The sequence below is a fragment of the Vulpes vulpes genome, chromosome 13, assembly GCF_048418805.1.
Source record: "Vulpes vulpes isolate BD-2025 chromosome 13, VulVul3, whole genome shotgun sequence".
NCBI classification, from domain to species: domain Eukaryota; kingdom Metazoa; phylum Chordata; class Mammalia; order Carnivora; family Canidae; genus Vulpes; species Vulpes vulpes.
This window is the reverse complement of record NC_132792.1, coordinates 2,011,715-2,031,966: the sequence shown is the minus strand read 5'-3', so window position 1 is coordinate 2,031,966 and position 20,252 is coordinate 2,011,715. Positions and strand designations below refer to the sequence as shown.

At 53.6% G+C, this 20,252-nt stretch overlaps 1 protein-coding gene across 3 annotated transcripts; it reads left to right on the top strand.

The window, feature by feature from the left end:
* Positions 1–15,859: 15,859 nt before the first annotated feature.
* On the top strand, positions 15,860–19,539 carry CHRAC1 (chromatin accessibility complex subunit 1). Of its 3 annotated transcripts, XR_011996487.1 has the most exons (4): positions 15,860–16,128; positions 17,617–17,743; positions 17,882–18,185; positions 18,446–19,116. XR_011996487.1 is itself a non-coding variant. In XM_025985043.2 (3 exons), the coding sequence occupies exons 1-3, from the start codon at positions 15,982–15,984 to the stop codon at positions 17,944–17,946; spliced, it is 339 nt and encodes a 112-aa protein (XP_025840828.1). In that variant the 5' UTR covers positions 15,860–15,981; the 3' UTR covers positions 17,947–18,381. The 3 variants fall into 3 exon arrangements, 2 of the variants coding, with proteins under 2 accessions (XP_025840828.1, XP_025840827.1); XM_025985043.2 differs by lacking the exon at positions 18,446–19,116 and having other exon boundaries at positions 17,882–18,381; XM_025985042.2 differs by lacking the exon at positions 17,882–18,185 and having other exon boundaries at positions 15,870–16,128; positions 18,446–19,539.
* Positions 19,540–20,252: the final 713 nt, after the last annotated feature.

The window sequence follows — 20,252 nt, the reverse complement described above, 5'->3', positions numbered from 1 at the left end:
TGGCATCACAGGAGGGACCGCGGGGCAGCTGAGAGGTCAGGAGGACCCACACATCACCGTTTCACAAAAGGCCTTGAGTCCTGGCTTCTCACCACAAAAGCACATTTGTTTCTCTTTGCTGCGTGATACAGTTGATACTCGTTTTCCGTGGCCGTTGCTAGAGTCGCTGCAAACACTTAACACACGCTGAGCCACTGCTCCCGGGGACACGGGTGATGTCTGCAAGCCCCGATCACCACATTGTCGTCAACCAGACGGTAAACGACTTTGTTTCATGTGTGTTTCTGTTTAAAGACACTTCGATACCTGCTGTTGATTCCCTGAGAGTCCCTGATGTGGAACCCACCCGGGAACTTGAGAGAGCCGTGAAAAACCATTTCCCAAAAGCCTCCCCAGACTTTATCTGGCCCAAGTTCCCAGGCGGCGGGGTTGCAAGGCCGCCCGCCGCGCCCACGGCGACGGAGCCTGACTCCCAGCTCGCAGGAGCATCCTTCACGCCGCGGCGGGTCAGGAACGTCGTCTTCAGACTTGATGAAATTTTCATTCCTGACGTTAATGGTGTCTTTCTCTCCGCCCCCGCCCCCCAATCTAAGCAGACCAATGACAGGAGGCCGTGGAGGGCAGGCAGCAGGCATCTGGGGACACATATGCCTCCTCCTGTGCTTGCGTCTTACTTACAACCACTACACAATATCCCGTCAGGGCCACGCCACCCTCACTTAACCAAATGCCTATCCTTCGAGCATTGAGCTGTTCCTAACTCTATTGCTATAAGCAATAGTTCTGAACATCTTTGTGCATAATTTTCCTTCCAATTCTAGATGATTTCCTTTGAGACATTTCCGGAAGCACAGTTCCTGGATCAAAGGCAAAAGCCTTTTAAGGCCTTAGATACATATGCCAAACGGTGTCCTGAGACGTCGGTGCACAGCCCTGCATGAGCCCAGCCAAACTAGCCAGTGCGGGGCAAATGCTTGGTCTTTTTTTTCTTTTTTTAAATATTTTATTTATTTATTCTTGAGAGACAGAGACACAGGCAGAGGGAGAAGCAGGCTCCATGCAGGGAGCCTGACGTGGGACTCGATCCCGGGTCTCCAGGATCACGCCCTGGGTTGAAGGCGGCGCTAAACCGTTAAGCCACCCGGGCTGCCCCAAATGCTTGGTCTTGAATCCTTCGTTAATCAAACTCACTGGAAGTCACACAAGAGCTTCAGATGGACAGAAGCTCCCACCAGGGTGACGACACTGAGCTGACATGATTCCATGCCAAAATGAGGTGTGTGCTGTTTTCACGGCCTTCTAGCTCCAGAGCGGGGACGCGAGGTTCTTTTGGACCATTCTGGAAGATGAAGAAACCTGATGACACAGGTTCTGGGAACCAAGATGGCCCCACCTCCCTCCATGCAGGTGACCCTGCCATCTCTGCTCCTGTGTCGGGGTTTCCTAAATGCGCTCCCTCTGTTGGCTGTAGTTATGTGAACATTTACTTGTTGCTTAAAATTAAGGTAAAAGAATCCCTGGAGAGACCTGTTTACAAAAAAAAAAAAAAAAAATCTAAACGCAAGAATTCCTCCAATAGCTAAATATCCTGTCACAGAGAATGCAAACTTAACTTGTATGCATTCTGGGCAAACTGATCTAGACCTGCACCGTATCTGGAATCTGGGTGGACGTGGGCCGGGGTTTTCCTCTTACTCATCTCTTACCAGGGGTGCTGGCTCACTCCCAGCTGTAGATCCCCCGTCTGCAAAATGCCTTAGAACAAGCACTCAAATAGCTGCTTCTTCCTTCTTAGATGAGAAAGGATAGAGATGGTCGGTTCATGATAGGGGAACATCATTTGTCACCCAAGCCAGGACACTTTAGAGGGAACTGGGCATTTGTTAACAATTACTCTGGTTCAAATGGTGCAAACCCAGGACACAAAGTAGACAGCTGCTTTCTCACAGTGCAGAATGGATGGACATTTATCCATTGCACGTTCTGTGCCAGGTGCTGGGCGGGTGCCTTTTCATGCTGGCTTGCTGGCTCCTCACGCCAGCCACCTCGTAGCTGCTGTTCTTCCTTTATGGCCGGCAAGGGAGTGCCCAGAGAGCCAAAGAATGTGCCTGATGCCACACAGACCAGCGAATCCCAGCTGGGTAATAATGAAACCGAGCACCCAAATGAGCCACAGTGACACAAAGTGCTCCTGGATGTCACTGGTGAGGTTAGTGTCGGTAGGGCTGGCCAAGGCCGGGAGGACCAGGAGTTGCCTGAGGATCCCGAGTTGAGAGGCATCCAGACCCAGGAGCCGGTTCCTGGTTCTGAGAGTGAGTGCTTTGCAAACGTCTCCAGCCTCGGCTGAGTTCAGTTCCCAGGAGTGGGGGCTGGTGTGCATGTGTGCGTGTGTGAAGTGCAAGCACGATACAATCCTCAGTGGAGGAGAACCTCAGCGCTGAGAGGGGCAGCAATCCTCCACCTTCGGGCTCTCGGGAGGGACGGATCCCAGAGCTCCCACCTCCCAAAGCCACTCCAGCTTCCCTGCCTGCCATTAACCCAGACCTCACCAAGGGCCAGGTTCTGATTAGAAACACAGAAAGGGATTCATTGCAATGGGCACCAGCAGGGAAAGACAACAGGGGTGTTCGTGACTAGGAGACATGGAGTAGGCCTGGAGAGGAATCTGGCCACGTGGCCCCACACGAACACCTTCCTCCACCGCCCCCCCCAGGGGAGGCCTGATTCCTGCCAGTTATTTCTTTTTTTAAAAACATTTTATTTATTTACTCATGAGACACACACACACACACACACACACACACACAGAGGCAGATACAGGCAGAGGGAGAAGCAGGCTCCATGCAGGGAGCCCGACGTGGGACTCGATCCCGGGTCTCCAGGATCACACCCTGGGCCGAAGGCGGCGCTAAACTGTTGAGCCACCCAGGCTGCCCCCACCCAATATTTCTAAACTTAATCACTGATGGGTGGAATTAAGAGTTTTATGGTTTGTGAATCAAGAGCTAAATTCTGTAAGTCGGAAGGCATGGACCCGCGGGGACAGTGGTACAGGTCCTACACCAGAGCTGGGCCCTGCACCCCTTCCCATCCTTTCCCTCACCTCCCCACATCAGGAATCCGGGTCCTGGCCTCTCCCTTTTTGCAGCCACAGCCGCAGCTGTGATTGGAGCCTGCCATTCTCTCCAAAACTGTCCCTCCGATGGCATCATGTGGCACAATCCCCAGGTTGATCACTGACAGAGCTTATTTTGCCTGTTCCTCTGCGTAGGCTGCTCGCAATAGCCTAGAACCCTTCCCTCTCCACGTGGCTGTGAACTCCTGCTTGTCCTTGAGGCCAGCCCTATAAGAGGATCCTGGCCACAGTGTGTGGCGGGCACCCCAGGGCGTCATTGTCTGCACCACATCTCTCACCCCAGTGGTTCCAGAAGAGCAAGGACAGTACTTCTCTTTCCTTTAAATCAACTTCATCATGATTTAACCTCATACAACGGGAGGCACCCATTCGAGGCGTGCAGTTTAATGGGCTGCGACAACACACACACCCTCGTAAGCAAGCATCACGGGGAGGACCCAGAGCATTCCCCCGTGGCCCCGTAGCCAGCTCCATCCCCACCCCTGCAAGCAACCAGGGGTCTGCTCCCCGTTACTCTTTTGCCTGACCTGCGATTTCACATGAACAGAGTCACATGAACACAGTCCCGTACTCTCCCGTGTCTGGCTTTTATTTAGCACGATGCGTTTGAGACTCCTCCAGGTTGCTGTATGGACAGTGTTTTGTCGCTCAGTCCATCGCACGGATGTGCAGTAATTTGGTTACCAGTCCATCTGTGCGTGGGCTTTTGGGTTGTTACCATTTTTGGCCACTATGAAGAAAGCTGAACACTCAGGGACAATCTTCTGCGTGGACATAAGCGTTTGCTTCTTTGGCTAAGTTATCGGGAGCGGAGCTGCTGGATCGCACAGAAGAATGTGTTTAACAGCTTAAGAACGGCCAACCTGTTCTCCCAAGTGTTGGTGCCACACAAGTTTGCCACCAGTTGTATGTGCAGGCTGCGTCGCTGCACGCTTTGTGTAACACGGGGGCCACTCCACCAGGCCTCATCTTGCAGAGCCTGCACCCCCAGTTCCCCGCCAGGGCTGCCCACTGGGGGCTCATCTGCAGAGAAGGAATGCAGGAGCGTGCACCCTTAGCTCTTGTCATTTTGTTGTTATTCCGCTTCCACTTCCCTGGGTGTTTTTGAAATCTTTTGTTATTTATTTATTTGATAGACAGGGACAGAGAGACAGAGGCAGGCACAGCGAGAGAGAGAGAGAGAGAGAGAGAGAGAGAGAGAAGAGAGAGAGACCGAGCATGAGCGGGAAGGAGAGAAGCAGACTCCCTGCTGAGCCGGGAGCCTGACTTGGGGCTCCATCCCAGGACCCCAGGATCATGATGAGTTGAAGGCAGAGGCCTAACCAACTGAGCCACTCAGGCGCCCCAGAATCTTTTGTTATTTTTAATAATTACACAAATAATATATGGCCAGGGTGCAGAAATAAGAACATTAATGAAAACCCAGTTTTTAGATTACCCCTACTTCCTATCCAGAGATCCATGTTCCAGGCTCCCTACTGGGCAGTGTGTAGACAAAGATGAATAAAACACATTCCCATCTTTAGGCTGCCAGGGCTCCAGCTGTATAGTCAAGGACGGGGGAGGGGGGCAGCTGGAGGAGAGCAGGTGCACAGGGGAGGCAGTAAGGGACATCTGCAGGGAGCAGATGAGGCGTGAGGAAGGGACATGGGGCCTGGTGAAGAGCCGGTGGGCCGGGTGAGGGACTGGGAGTTCCCCACCCCTAAGGTTAATGAGAATGGCACCCTGATGACCCACTGCCCACTCCAATGCCAGGTGGCTCACTGCTTCTGTCTGGGATGCATGCAGTCATGAAAGACTCTGGGATCACTGTGGTTTTTTCCACACTGAAAAATGATGATCTCCCCATGAGCTAATGGCCACCTGCAACGCCTCCTCCCTCTGGCCTCAAGTGTGGCTTAACCTGCTGGGCAGGCTCCTCGGGCCTCCTCCTCCAACTACTCTTCTTCCTCAGTCACCCTGTTGGTCTCAAGGCTCCATCCATCTGGTGCTGACAGGCATGTGTCTCTCCTCAACCCCTGCACCCCACGCCTAAGTGTCCGTGGTGTAGCTGACCTTTCTTCCACCTGCTGGTCTCGCAGCCGTCTTGGACTTCCCATGCCCTCAAAGGAACCCTTGACACCCCTTCTCCATTCTTCTCATCCCAGAAATGGACACCACCATTTCCTCCAACCTGGATTCCTCTTTTCTTCCTCATCCAGCTCCAACCTGTCACTAAAGGCTGTTACCTTCACTATCCAACCCCCTCTCCAAATCCCTCCAGGTAGGAGGCCCTATATCCAACGCCACCTAGACATTCAGAAGCACCATCATATCTTGCCTGAACTGCCTCCTAGCTGATCTCCTGCTTTCCATGCTTACCATACCCCAAGTTAAAATCATATTGGCCAACATTTTTTTAAAAGATTTTATTTATTTATTTGACACACACACAGAGAGAGAGAACGCATGCACAAGCAGGAAAGGGGCAGAGAGAGAGGGAGAAGCAGGCTCCCGAAGGAGCAGGGAGCCGGATGTGGGGCTCTATCCCATGACCTGGGATCCTGACCTGAGGCCAAGGCAGAGACTTAACTAACTGAGTCACCCAGGCGCCCTGGCCAACAATATTTTTTGCAGAAATAGAAAAATGCATCCTTTAGGATTCATATGGAATCTCGAGGGACTCTGAGTAGTCAATACAGTCCATAAAAAGAACAAAGTTGGAGATCCAGCTCTTCATTTCAACACTGAGTACAAAGCTGCAGTAATCCCTACAATGTGGCACCGGCACAAATAGACATGGGGACCAATGGAATAGAACAGAGCCCAGAAATAAACCCTTGCGTGTATGGTCAAGTGATTTTCCACCAGGGTGCCAAGACCACCCGGTGGTGATGAGAAAGTCTTTTATAGATTCAGAGTAGAATGGCGGGTGCCCGGCTGGGAGCAGGGAGTCGGTGTTTCAAAGGTAGAGAGTCTCAGTTTGGGAAGATGAAACAGTTCTGGAAAGGGATGGATGATGCCCAGTGTGAATGCACTTAACGCCACTGAGCCCTGAATTTAATAAATGGCTTCAACGGTAAATTCTACGTTGTGGTATTTTGCCACGACAGAAAAATAATTTTTTTTAAATCATGCATCAGGGAATCCCTGGGTGGCTCAGTGGTTTAGCGCCTGCCTTTGGCCCAGGGTGTGATCCTGGAGTCCCGGGATCAAGTCCCTGCATGGAGCCTGCTTCTCCCTCTGCCTGTGTCTCTGCCTCTCTCTCTCCTCTGTGTCTTTCATGAATAAATAAATAAAGTCTTAAAAAATAAAATAAAATAAAATCATGCATCAGCTCTTGTCGCTTTCATGCTGAGAACTCTCCGGTGACTTCCTACTACCCCATCCTGGGCGAGTGGGCTCTGTGCAGCCTGGGTCCCAGCAACTCTCCCGCCCCGGCCAGGACGGTCCCCTCATCCCCTCCCTGCTGCCCCACATGGTGATCCGCGACAGCACGACAAGCTGCCGCCTGTTGGCAGCCATCACCTTGGTGGGCTCTGGTTTGCCCCTCATTATCCCTGTGTTCAAGCCATTATCTGTAATGACAGCCTGGCATAATTATATTTTTACAATTTGTATAATTATGCTCTACCAAGTGAAATGATCATTATTATCATTATCAAATATTTATTAAGCACTTCTAGCCGCTCAAAGCTAATAAGAGGTGCCCTCAGCTCTTAAAGATCTCTCCTAATTCTATTTCAAATTCATTTCAGCTGAGGTTATTCTTCCTTCTTGGGAAAGAATCAAAAAACTTCCTTTTTTTTTTTTTTTTTTTTTTTTTGCGTGTTAGCTTCTCGGTGAAGCTGGGGAGCAGACACCATGATCCTCATTCCCCAGACAAGGAAACGGAGAATTGGGAGGAGCCAGGAATAGCGGAGGTGAGACTCGGCCTGAAGTCAGAAAGAGAACAGAACTGTAACCGCTCCTTGCAGGCGGTGTCGCTTGGCTTATTAGGATGGCTCCTCCCTGCCCCCACCCACCACCTATTTACACTGTACATGCCAGGCACCGTGCTAGGCTCGTGGGAAGAACATACGAGCAAACCGAATGCTCTGAAACAATGTCCGAAGTCAGGGAGGGGCCCAGCTGGTGGTGGAGGCAGGTGGAACAGGTGATGAGGGAGGGAAGCGGGGCCTGTGACAAACCCGTGGGGACAGGACTCCTATCAAGGCTGCTGATCTTGCCATGAAGCCACCTGGGATCAGTGTTGTCTCACCTTCTTTAGATTTCTAGGTGAAATCTCCAAAACATCAAATGTTGGCAACTTTGACAGATACTGGTTATTGTCTAACCTAACAACCAGTCCCTGCCTTAAAACTCACCTCCCACCTCCTTTAATTTTTCAGTAGGGGTGACTTACTGCTTGATTGCAGGAGCAAGCCCCAGGGAATAAGTCTTAATTGGTTCAAAGCAGTCCTACTCGTCCAGTTTGGCCAGTGATTGCTCTCAGGGTGAGCTAATGACCCAATTCTGCCCCAGGAGAATTAAGGGAAAGACTGTTGGGGAGATGACCCCCCCATCTCCTCAGTAAAAAGACAAAGCCTTGAGCCTTAATGAGCAAAGAGCTCGTGGCCTACTGCCCTTTTCCCTCGTTCCCGTCTAATGCAGTCACAAGCTCTGAAATAGCAGCAGCCATTCTGGAACCATGAGCCAACAAGCACAGGCCTAAAACCGACATGCGAGAAAGACCAAGCAGAAAGAAAGATCTGGTGTCCTTGAGGACATCCTTGCTGCATCAGCTCCAGATGTAGTCACGAGCACTTTGTACAGAAGTCCCACCCAGGGGGCACTGGGTGTCACCAGAGGAGGGTAGCTGGAAGGGGAGCAACCAGCGTGTCCCACTGAGGGACACATCCTGTCACTGGTTTGTTAAGGGCCCCCTGCACGGAAGGCGCCCTTTGCTGAGCACTCACAGGGCTACGCGTCCCCTCACAGCTCTTCCAACCTGTGGTTCACCTACGATCCCCTTCCCCAGACTTTCCTGTCAAGCCCCCAGTCTCTGCTGCTCATGTTCCTGGGCCACCAGTCAGGCTGTGAGCCACCACCCCCGAGCTGGTGTAGAGCACGTACCTCTGGCTTTCTCTCCATCCGGGCTAGTGAGCCGCGGGGAGACCTTCTCTTCACCTCCACCTCTCAGGCATGCTTGAGTGCAGGCTCTGCCGCAGGATACTCATGCGGTCTGTTAACACGGTCTCTTTCTCCTCCTCTTCTGCCCACAGAGAACCCGAGACCGTAGGTGTGGGGAGTGGGCCAAGACGCTATGCAGAGGAGGTGCTGTGGGAGTCTGAGCCACCTGCTCAGGTGACTTCCTCATGCTCTTGGGTCCTGCTTGAGGCTGATATACATCAAGCTCCCCTGTACAGTGGAGTGTGGCATGTGGATCACATCACATCGAGCTCAGGTCACATGCTCATTTGGGGTCTCATAATCTGGCATTCGGCCTCTACCAGTGTCCAGTGTCCAACCTGAAGCTATTGCTCAAATAGAGAGTAGTTCCTTGTAAATGATGTAGTTTTGCTACAACGGCCTTGGGAGTCTGTGCTGTGCCGGTACCGGGGCTTGCCGGACACCCTCCCCTTGACCTGCAGGGTTAGCTGGTGAACGGGTCAGAGCAGCACGCTCGGCCTAGAAGTCAGAGGACCACCAGTGCAGGATGCGCCAAATCTTACCCTAATTTAGCTAAGTAAACCCTCAGGCCATCCCGAGCTGCCGGTGGCAGTGGGTGGAACAGGTGATGAACAGGTGATGAGGGAGGGAGACGGTGCTAACACACTGAATCCGCCATCCCTGCTAAATCAGCTCTATTGAAACATTCAACCCAACCCAACATAATGCTCTGTCCGCTTGGACTGACGCCGTTAGAATCCACTCCCCCTGCACTCTCGGTCTGTGCTGATAAAAATGCATGAATAACCCCCAGTTCTTCTGCTGTGCAAACACCCCCTAAATCTGACTTCACAGCTGTTCCCCTGGAGCATGCTGGGAGCAGACTGCAATTATGGAGTGCAGCTCACGAGGGGCCCGTCTTGAGAAGACTTACCACCCCTAGCCAGGTAAGCAACTTGAATAAGCTCATTAGTAGGACCTCAAGCTGGGAAAGAGTGGTCCCTACAGGCAGGGGGCTATTTCCACCACAGAGGTTCAGAGGGACAAGGGTTAAAGGTCCGCTTGTATCCTCCCAACTGCCTCTAATTCTCAGGACCCTGCTCTTCCCCATCAACAGCCTAACTACACGGAAAACATCAGCTGAAGCTGTGAATTCAATTTGTGTAGTAATTATGCATCAGAAAGAATCAAAGGTGGTTCTGATCTTTAGCCCTATCAGCCCTGAGGCTACAAAAGATAAGGAGTCTTAGGACCGCCACAGGAGCTGGTCCTCTGATCAGGCTCGTGCTGAGAGTTAGAAGTTTAAAGGTTTCTTGTTTCCTTTCTGGATGCTCTCTCCGACGCAATCCGAAGCCAGCCCGTCCCACGAGACTCGGTTCCTACCACGATGGTCACTGGCGGCCACGAGCCTCCATCTAGGCAACGACAGGTGACAGGTGAAGGAAGTGTGTTGTCGGGATGCTGCCGGTGGGGTCCAGCACCACCAATTCAGATGACCAGCCCTAGATTCCCATTGTCCTTGGGTGGTTGGTTTCCTAGGACCGTAGGTTTCAATGTTCAATGAGGAAAGCAGAAACTTCTTCAGGTGTTTCAAACAGGGATTTAATGCCAAGAAAGGACTTGGAGGGTGACAAAGGAGTTGCAGGTGTGAGGAAGGTGCTCCAGAATAGCAGGGGAAGGAGGTGCTGGCCGGAGACCCGGGACCTGAGCCACCCCTGACTCGCAGCCCAGACTCCCCAGCGAATTCCCAGGGGTGCCGATGCTGAGCAGCCCCCCAGGGTGAAGTGTGTGGATGCTGACTGTGGTCGCTTGCAGGCCCCAGCCTGCCACTGGCGTTGCTCTACAAGCAGGACGGTTTCCTTCCTCCCTCCCGCCCCCCCGCCACCATCTCTCGCCCCGTGTCGCCCACTAGCAGAACCTAACCAGAAGCGGCCGGTGGGGGCCTCTGGGAAGTGTAGGCAACTGCCTTCTAGCGCCCTGGGATGCAGACCCAGGCGGCAGCACCAGCAGCAAGAATGAGCCTGTGCCGAGGCATCAGAAATGAGGGGCATCGGGGAGCCTGGCTGGCTCAGTCGGTGGTGCGTGCGACTCCTGATCTAGGGGTCATGAGTTCAAGCCCCACACTGGGTGTAGAGATTATTTAAAATCTTAGTTAAAAATGACATTACTTATTTTTTTCCAAGGATTTTATTTGAGATAGAGAGAGAGAGAGGAGTGGTGGGGAGCAGCAGAGGGAGAAGTAGGCCCCCCAAGAGCAGGGAGCCCCACGTCGGGCTCCATCCTAGAACCCTGAGGTCATGACCTGAGCCGAAGGCAGACGCTTTACCGACTGGGCCACCCAGGTGTCCCCCAAAAGATCGGAAAAGAAACGAGGGGGAGGACTCTTGAGATGCTGTGAAGAGAAGCGGGCTCATCACGGGTAACACCACTATAGCAACAGAGTGACGCACAGGTGCACGGTGCTCCTACAGCAGGGAAGGTCCCCAGGATTAGAAGATCCCTTCATTCTCCTCCTGTCTTAAGTCTGAAGCTTGTTTCTTATTTTAAAAACGGTGAGCACTTTCCCTCTTTTCTGAAGATCTCCTCCTTTGGCCCTTTCCTTACTTCTCGACACGATGAGGGACTGTGGACACCTGCCAGTCTCGTAGGCTGAGCTTCCCGCCCCAGCTCCTCCTTGAACTCTTCGGCCTCCCTTCACTCTCCGGACCCCTTCCTCTTCTGTTTCTCTCGTCTTACCCCACCCTGCTTTCTGGCCTGTGGAAAGTGAAAGGCGAACCTTACAAAAAAACAGTAACCAGCCGGAGAAACAAAACGTCTGAAAACTTGAAAATGCGCCAGCTGTCCAGCCTGTCCCTTGTGTGGGCCAGAGGCCCCCCGGGGGGTGGTTCTGCCCAGCAGCTCCTCGCTCATCCTGGGGATGCCAAGGGCGCTCCCACTTACAGAGGGAAGGAGCTCCTGTGACCAGGAGCTGAACCCCGAGGCTGAAGCAGCACCTCCTGCCCCCGCGCTGCACAGGGCAGGGCCGCACTGGCCCATCGATCGGCAACAGGCCGGCCTCTGCGTGGGGTCCGCTCTTCCTTCCACTCTGATGGGCTCCCAGCGCGCTCAGAACGGAAGCCACGGTCCTTACCTGCTGGCCTGAGCACGTCCCACTCTGCGACCACATCGCCTGCACTCCCTGCCTCACTCCTGAAGCTCCGACCACCTTGGCCTTTCAGTTCCTCCACCCGCCCGAGCACCTTCCTCCCCTGGGCTCCTTCCCACGGCTGTCCCCGAGTACCAGCATCCTGCCCCAGCCCTTCGCATGCTGGGCTGTTCCCCTCTGCAGGCCGGGGCTGCAGGATCACTTCTTTTTTTTTTTTTTTTTTTTAAGATTTATTTATTTATTTTTGATAGACGGGGGGAGAGAGAGAGAGAGAGGCAGACACAGGAGGAGGGAGAAGCAGGCTCCATGCAGGGAGCCCGACGTGGGACTCAATCCCGGGACTCCAGAACTGCGCCCTGGGCCAAAGGCAGGCGCCAAACCACTGAGCCACCCAGGGATTCCCCCTGCAGGATCACTTCTCAGAGAGGTTACCTACCGCTCTCACGGCCTTCTTCAGAGCACTTCCCACAGGAGACGGTCCTATCCTCCTGTGGCCCTTGTACTTGAACGTCAGCTCTGAGAGCAGGGACCAGAGCCTCCTGGCTCCCCGGCTGTCCCTGTGCCCAGCAGTGCCTGGCACATATTTGGGCCACGACCGCAGGTGACCGTGCTGAAGGGAACACTGTCCTCGCATCCTTGGCCTTCACCTTTTTTTTTTTTTTTAAAGATTTTATTTATTCATGAGAGACACAGAGAGTGAGGCAGAGACACAGGCAGAGGGAGAAGCAGGCTCCCTGCAGGGAGCCCAGTGTGTGACTCGATCCCAGGACTCTGGGATCAGGCTCTGAGCCAAAGGCAGACACTCAACGCTGAGCCACCCAGGCGTCCCCGGCCTTCATCTTGTAATGACGTAGCACGCACCATGTGCTGAAATCACTGGGTCATTACGGGTGAAGGCAGAGGGAAAACTTTCTGAATACTGCAAATGTCAGTAAGCCGGGACATCTGTGACCTCTGATCTTAAGGTCCCCTCCTCAGGAAGAACAAAGAGCAGTAAATTTCAAAACTTATGAGACTTGCACAAACATACTATACAAGTGTACGTTTTATATTTTGTAATCACTACCCAGGTGAGGGACAGAATCTGAATCCGAAAGCTGGGCAGCCCGGGTGGCTCAGTGGTTTAGCGCCGCCTTTGGCCCAGGGTGTGATCCCCGGGTCCCAGGATCAAGTCCTGCGTCAGGCTCCCTGCATGGACTCCGCTTCTCCTTCTGCCTCTCTCTCTGCGGGTCACTCATGAATAAATAGATAAAAATCTCAAAAAAAAAAAAATCAGAAAGCTTACACAATTACTTTGAGTTTCCCAGTCTCTTTTTTATGAAAAATTTTTAAAGATTTTATTTACTTATTCATGAGAGACAGAGGGAGGGAGAGAGAGCAGGCAGAGGGAGAAGCAGGCTCCACGCAGGGAGCCCGACATGGGACTCGATCCTGGGTCTCCAGGATCACGCCCTCGGCCGAAGGCGGCGCTAAACCGCTGAGCCATCCAGGTTGCCCTAATTTTTTTTTAAAGTAGGGCAACACGCCCAACGTGAGGCTTGAGCTCACAACCCCAAGAAGAAGGGTCACATGGTCTACGCCTAGGCTGGCCAGGCACCTTTTTCCATGAACTTTGAAATCCAAGTTGATTTGATCAGGGGGTGAAAAGAACTTGCCACATGTACACTGAAGCCTTACGGGGTCATCTACTTTTGGAGGGTGCCTTACAGTTCACAAAGAGCTTTCTCATTCCCATCCCCTTTGCTGCTTACCACTGACTGGGAGGGAGGTAGTGGCGGGCAGAGGGTCACTGACAGGGCGGGGACTTTGATCTTTATACGCTAGGCGCTTTCACACCTCCTAACAACCCCAACATCAGAGTACCCCCATCTCTGCAATGAGGAAACAGGGGTTCAGCACTTGCTCTGCCTGGGGTCACACTGCTGAGTGGCAGGACGGTCCTCCCACTACAGTCTCAGCTCCATCCAGTGGAGCAGCTTCTCCTTTCAGAAGAGCCTTTTTTTTTTTTTTTTTTTTTAAGGTTTATTTATTTATTCATGAGAGACACAGAGAGAGGCAGACACACAGGCAGAGGGAGAAGCAGGCTCCATGCAGGGAGCCCGATGCAGGACTGCAGGACTTGATCCCGGGACCCTCGGGTCATGCCCTGAGCCGAAGACAGATGAGCTTCACTGCTGAGCCACTGAGGCGTCCGTCAGAAGAGCTTTTGACCGGCTTCATGGACACCTGAACTCTTGGTTTTCCTTTTATTCAATGGCCAGTTCCTCCCAGCCTCTTTTGCTGGATTTTCCTTCTCTCTGCCACTTTGAAATGCTGGGGTGGGACCGTTTCACTCTATCTACACTCTTCTCCTGAATGCATTCATTCAAGGTCACCGTCTTTTTTTTTTTTTTTTTTTCAAGGTCACCGTCTTTACTACCTAGACAATGTGTGGAGGCTGAGAGAATTATGGCCATTCAAGTTTAACATTGGCCCAGGTACAGCCATTGTAGCTTCGGTAGCCATCTCCGGCCACTGTGACCAGGCCACTGTGACCAGGCCCTGAATCCACCTTACCCCAGCTACAGAAAAAAAAAAAAACAAAGCACGGCCTTATCGGAATAAGGAAGCAAGAGCTTGTGAGACTTCTTTATTGGAGATTCTCACACATATCCCTCCTTGCTGAAAAACCCCACCTTACCCCTAGAGCAGTCCATAAAAACCCAGCTGTAACCCATCTTGGGGTCCAAATCCCTGCTCCGCTGTGTTGGGTATACTTGGACCCAAGCTTGAGCTTGCTAATAAACCCTCGTGTGCTTGCATCAGTGTCCGCTCCTCGGTGGTTTCTCGGATTTGCAATCTTGGGCACAACAAATGTTGGTTCCTAAATTCTGGTTCAAAAGATTAAAAACAAAACAAAACAAAAAACTCGGGCTCCAGCTCAAATTCCAGGGTCCCATGTCCAATTTTCCACTCGGCACCACCACTAGTGTTTGGCAATCAAAACTTAACGTCCTCCAAACCAGACCTCTCGCCAAAGCTGCTCCTGGGGCAGTGCTCCCCATCTCGGCACGCGGCACCGCCATCCCGCCCCTCATTCCCATCCCACGGGCAGGTCGTGGTGGCTCTAACCCCGGAGGTCTCTAACCCGAGTCCTGCCCCAACCCCGGAGGTCTCTAACTCGACTCCTCCCCACACCTCGGAGGTCAACCCGAGTCCTTGCCCGAACCCCGTTGGTCTCTAACCCGAGACCTCCCCGAACCCCGTCGGTCTCTAACCCGAGTCCTCCCCGAACCCCGTTGGTCTCTAACCCGAGACCTCCCCGAACCCCGTCGGTCTCTAACCCGAGACCTCCCCGAACCCCGTCGGTCTCTAACCCGAGTCCTCCCCGAACCCCGTCGGTCTCTAACCCGAGACCTCCCCGAACCCCGGAGGTCTCTAACCCGAGTCCTGCCCGAACCCCGTCGGTCTCTAACCCGAGACCTCCCCGAACCCCGTCGGTCTCTAACCCGAGTCCTCCCCGAACCCCGTCGGTCTCTAACCCGAGACCTCCCTGAACCCCGGAGGTCTCTAACCCGAGTCCTGCCCGAACCCCGTCGGTCTCTAACCCGAGACCTCCCCGAACCCTGGAGGTCTCTAACCCGAGTCCTGCCCGAACCCCGTTGGTCTCTAACCCGAGACCTCCCGGAACCTCGGAGGTCTCTAACCCGAGACCTCCCCGAACCCCGGAGGTCTCTAACCCGAGTCCTGCCCAAACCCCGGAGGTCTCTAACCCGAGTCCTTGCCAGCGCCTCACTGGGGCCTGGCAACAGCCTCCTCACCGCGCTGCTTCCCTTCTTGCCCACCCCCCCCCGCGCCTCCTTCCTCTCCCCAGGGCTTCTGGGCTCACTGGGAAGAACTCCGAGATCCACAAAGCCCCGGCTGCCTCCGACCCCTCTTCCAGCTCACCCCCTCAGCCACGCCGGCATCTCCTCCCCGCCCCCCGCCCAAGTACCGGCGTGATTCACGCAGGACTTGAACTCCCCGCCCCGAGCTCGAGACCCGAGCTGAGGATGCTCGGCCGCCCCGGGCACACCGCAGCTTGTCCGCGGCCTCCGCCTTCTACCCCGCCCCGCGCCGCTCGCGGCAGCCAGAGGGATCCCGGAACTCGCCCACTGATCCCTTCGGCCGCTTCCCACTTGGAACAAAAGGCAGCAGAGCCGAGGCTCCCTCGCAGTCCTGCTGCAGCACACCGGGCTCCCGGAGCGGCGTGGACCCCGCCGCCAGGCAGCGCCTTCTCCGGGCCCCCCGCCCCGTATCCCCGCGGACCCGCTGCGCGATCGCCGCCGAGCCCCCGGGTCCCGCACGGCGCAGGCAGGCCGGCCCCCGGCGGAAAGCCCCGCCCCCGGCGGAAAGCCCCGCCCCCCGGCGGCGCGCGGCATCTCGGGATTTGTAGTCCGGCCCCGGAAGGGCAGACTCCCGCCCCCGCGGCCGCACCGCCCCGACACTACAACTCCCACGGGGCAGCGGGACGCCGCTCCCGCACCCTCCAGGCCGGCAAGCCCCCTGCCTCGCGGCGGGTTCGGCGGCCGCCGCGGGGCGGGGCGCGAAGATGGCGGACGCGGTCGCTGGCAGAGACAAGTGCGGGGAGCCGCGGCTCGTGTCACTGCCCCTGTCCCGCATCCGGGTCATCATGAAGAGCTCGCCCGAGGTGTCCAGCATCAACCAGGAGGCGCTGGTGCTCACGGCCAAGGCCACGGTGAGGCGGGCCGCGCGGGAGGACGGAGGGGCGGGGGGCCGCCCGGAACCGCTGCGCCCCCCCTGACCCCCCACCCCGGCCCGCGCGCCGCCGGCTCCCCTTCGCAGGCTCGCGGGGCGCGCGCCCTCCGCCCCGCCCTTCCGTCCCCCTCCTCCTCCTCGGTGCGCCTTCCGCCCACCCACTCGGCTTTCCTCGCCGCCCCGCGCAGCTCCCGTCCGCCCCTGCGCGCCCTCCGCCCCGCCCACCGCGCGCCGCTCCCGCCCTCCCCCGCGCGCCCTCCGCCCCGCCCCCTCTCCCGCCCTCCCCCGCGCGTCCTCCGCCCCGCCCCCCGCTCCCGTCCTCCCTTGCGCGCCCTCCGGCCCGCCCGCCGCGCCGTTCCCGCCGTCCCCCGCGCGGGCCCCCGCTTCCGGCCTGTGCCTTGGGTTTCGGGCACCGGCGGCTCGGGGCGGGGCCTCCCGCGCTTCCATCAGCGCCCGTGGTGCCTGCGCGCGCCCAGGTGCACCTGCGGGGCTGGCCGCTCCTCTTGGCGCCCCGGGCCCTGCGTCGGCCGCGGTCCTGCCCGCGCGCGGTGTCCCTGGGCTCGGGCCTCCGTGCCCCCGGGGTCCCGGGGATCTTCCTTCTGCTTCCCGTTAGGGGTCGAGTTCAGTGGGCCCTAGACCCCGGAGCCCGCACGCGCTGCGTCACCCGGACATCTCCCGCCCCCCAGCAGCCTTGGCCTCGGGGTGCTCGGTGTCCCCGCCCGGCACGTCCCGCCGGCGAGGGCGAGGGCGAGGGTGCGGGGCGCTAGGCCTCCTCCTCGCTCCCTGGCCTGGGGCGCTAGAGGGGAGAGCGGTGACGTCGAGGCTCCGCTCAGGTGGTTGCTTTGGGGAGGCGTTTGGGCAGGTGGGGAATCGTGGGTTTTGAGCTCCAAGTTGTGGGGTGTTGTAGGAAACCGGGCTGGACACGGTGCTCAAGGGGGAGGCCGGCCGTGCGCTCCCGGGTCAGGAGGCAAGGAGTGGACCGAGCTGCAGCCCTGCAGGCTCCCAGCCCGCGGCCCAACGCCTTGTCAGCGTTTTGCCTGCATTAGGAATCTAGAGTGACTTTAGGGCAATGCCTGCTTCCCCCCGGCTTTGATGGGGCCTCGCGGTCCCTCTGACCCCCACTGGCTTCCCGTAACTGGAGCACCCAAGATGATCTGCAGTCAGGTCACCTAAGCCTTAATGTAATCTAGAAGATCAGGTTCTGCGGTAGGCCTTTATTTATTTATTTTTTTAATTTTTAAAAAAATTTTTAAATTTATGATAGTCACAGAGAGAGAGAGAGAGGCAGAGACACAGGCAGAGGGAGAAGCAGGCTCCATGCACCGGGAGCCCGATGTGGGATTCGATCCCGGGTCTCCAGGATCGCGCCTTGGGCCAAAGGCAGGGGCCAAACCGCTGCGCCACCCAGGGATCCCTGGAGTAGGTCTTTAAAGCAAGCCTTTCATTTTACTTTTTCGTTTTGTCTTAGGAACTCTTTGTTCAGTATCTAGCCACCTATTCCTACCGACATGGCAGTGGAAAAGAAAGGAAAGCACTCACCTACAGTGATGTATCGAACACTGCAGAGGAGTCGGAGACTTTTCAGTTTCTTGCAGGTACTCAGTCTTTGAAACATTCTGGTTAAAACATACATAGTAATTTACACCTTTTTTTTTTTCTTTCCTTCATTTTTTTCTCCTGTTTTCACTGAAATAGACAATTTTTTTTTTTTTTTTTTTTGCTGCTTTCTCCAGGTGCCAAAGTTTACCATGACCTGGCACAGGAAGACATTTGTAGTTTTGTCAGAGTATGTTTGTAATGTGGTTCACCTAGAATGGTAATGAAGTCAGCAAGCTGCACAGGGATGTTTGGCTGGCTGGCTGGGTGGCTGGGGGAGCCTGGCCGACCCACCCCTCAGACTCCTTATCACTGAAGGGAAAACTCTGGGCTGGTCTACGTGACCCCAAGAGCAGAGAAAGTAATAGTTGTGGACAGGCTGTGGGGGCCACAGCTGTAAAGAGCTTCCATCTGCCTCGGAGGCCAGCCGGCATGTCTCAGGTAGGTGGGCAGACTTGCTCATCACCAGCACATACAGGAGCACATGATTTGCAGTCTGTGGAGTGGAAACAGGTCTTTGGCAGGAGTCAGGAGGCAGTACTAGTTTCCTGCTATTTCACCCAGAAGCATGTTCGGAATTTTGTCTTGTTTTGGAAACTTGTTCTAGAGTTCAAAGCAGGAACTAGCACATTTTGAAATTTGCATTGCTGTGTTCGTGGTCTGCCAAAACCAATTGCTGATGTTAGCTTTATATTTTTAAGATATATTACCAAAGAAGATTTTAGCTAGTAAATATCTGAAAATGCTTAAAGAGAAGAGGGACGAGGACGAGGAGGAGAATGACAGCGATGATGGGAGTGACGGGGACGAAGCAGAATCCTAGACCAAACAGGAAGTGCTTTAGAAATCACCCTGCTGAGGACCCTCCAGGATTAGCAGCATTGCTTGGAAGCAAGCACAGCGCTGTGTGACTTTAGACTCCTCACTTCTCAGAGACTTCAAGTACATTGGATTTCTTCCTGGCTAAGACAGAGCACCTGGTGTGCCCACATCACAAATGGCCAGAAGGAAAGTGACCCAGACAGCAGCCTCTCTGAGGGGCCTGCACTGCACTTCGGGGGCACAGAGGCACCAAGAAAGCTGCCTGTATGGTCAGGCACTGCCAGTTGATCTGCTGCAGCTGAAAGCTGTGGAGGCAGACAATTTTGCTTCACTTTTTAATTTACAGATAGATTTTGAAGAGCTTCTAAATACCAGTTGTATAAATTCATAGATGTATATTTGGAAATTAGTTCTTGTAAACAAGTAGATGTAGTTTGAGCTAAATACATAGTATATGGGTAGTATGTTACATTTGAAAATTTAATGATTTGTTCAAATACTGCAATTTTATTAACTGTAAAGAAATAAAATTTCTTTATTAGAAGCTGTACATAGTTTTAGTCAATGTTTTGTGGAACTAGTTTTGGAGCTCTCTATTCTAATGTCTTGCATATTATCTGAGAAGCCTGCAAAATTTAAAAATAAGCATTTCTAATACTTTCATTCTCGGAAGAAAAAAAAGTTAAATCAAATACGAAAAGAAATATAATCTCTGTATAAACATATTTCTCTTAAAAGCATTTTATTTTTTTATTTTATTTTTTTTTCTTAAAAACATTTTAAAACATGTTGTATATTGAAAATCTCTCAGGCCGCCTGGGTGGCTCAGTCAGTTGAACATCTGCCTTTGGCTCAGGTTATGATTTCAGGGTCCTGGGATCAAGTCCCACATTGGGCTCCCTGCTCAGCAGGGATCTGCTTTTCCCTCTGCCTCTGCTCCTTCTCAAGTAAATAAATAAAACTTAAAAGAAAATGTCTTATTTTACTGTTCCTTTCTTTATACTCCAATTGTTTTTATTCACAGAGAAAACTACAAGCCCTATTTTTTTTTCCCCCACATAGGGTAAATTTTTGGCTTTTGTTTAGTCTCTCTCTCTCTCTCTCTCTTTTTTAAAAAGTTGAATTAGGGCAGCCTGGGTGGCTCAGCAGTTTAGTGTCGCCTTTGGCCCAGGGTGTGATCCTGGAGACCGGAGATCGAGTCCCACCTTAGGGCTCCCTGCATGGAGCCTGCTTCTTCTTCGGCCTGTGTCACTGCCTCTCTCTATGTCTCTCTCATGAATAAATAAATAAAATCTTTAAAAAGTTGAATTAATTTTACGTCCAATAAATCATCCTTTAATAGCCAATCTTTTATGTAAATATCAATATATGGGACAGTTCCCCATCACCCCAAATTTTCCCCTGTACCCCTGCAGTCCCTTCCTTTATCTGCAGGTAACCACTGATACTTTGTTCCTCTCGTTTTAAAATTTTTAATTTTTTAAAAAATCTTCGCTTCAATATACAGTTTTGAGCTTTGACAAAACCAGTTACACAACCACAAGATTCAACAGTTGTATCAGCCCCCAAATTCCCTCTTGTTCAAAGTCATTTCAAACCCTTTACCTTGGCAACCACTGAGCTATTCTTTACCCATGTGAAAGTTCACAAACTTTTTCTGGAAGGGGTCATAGAGAAAACATTTTA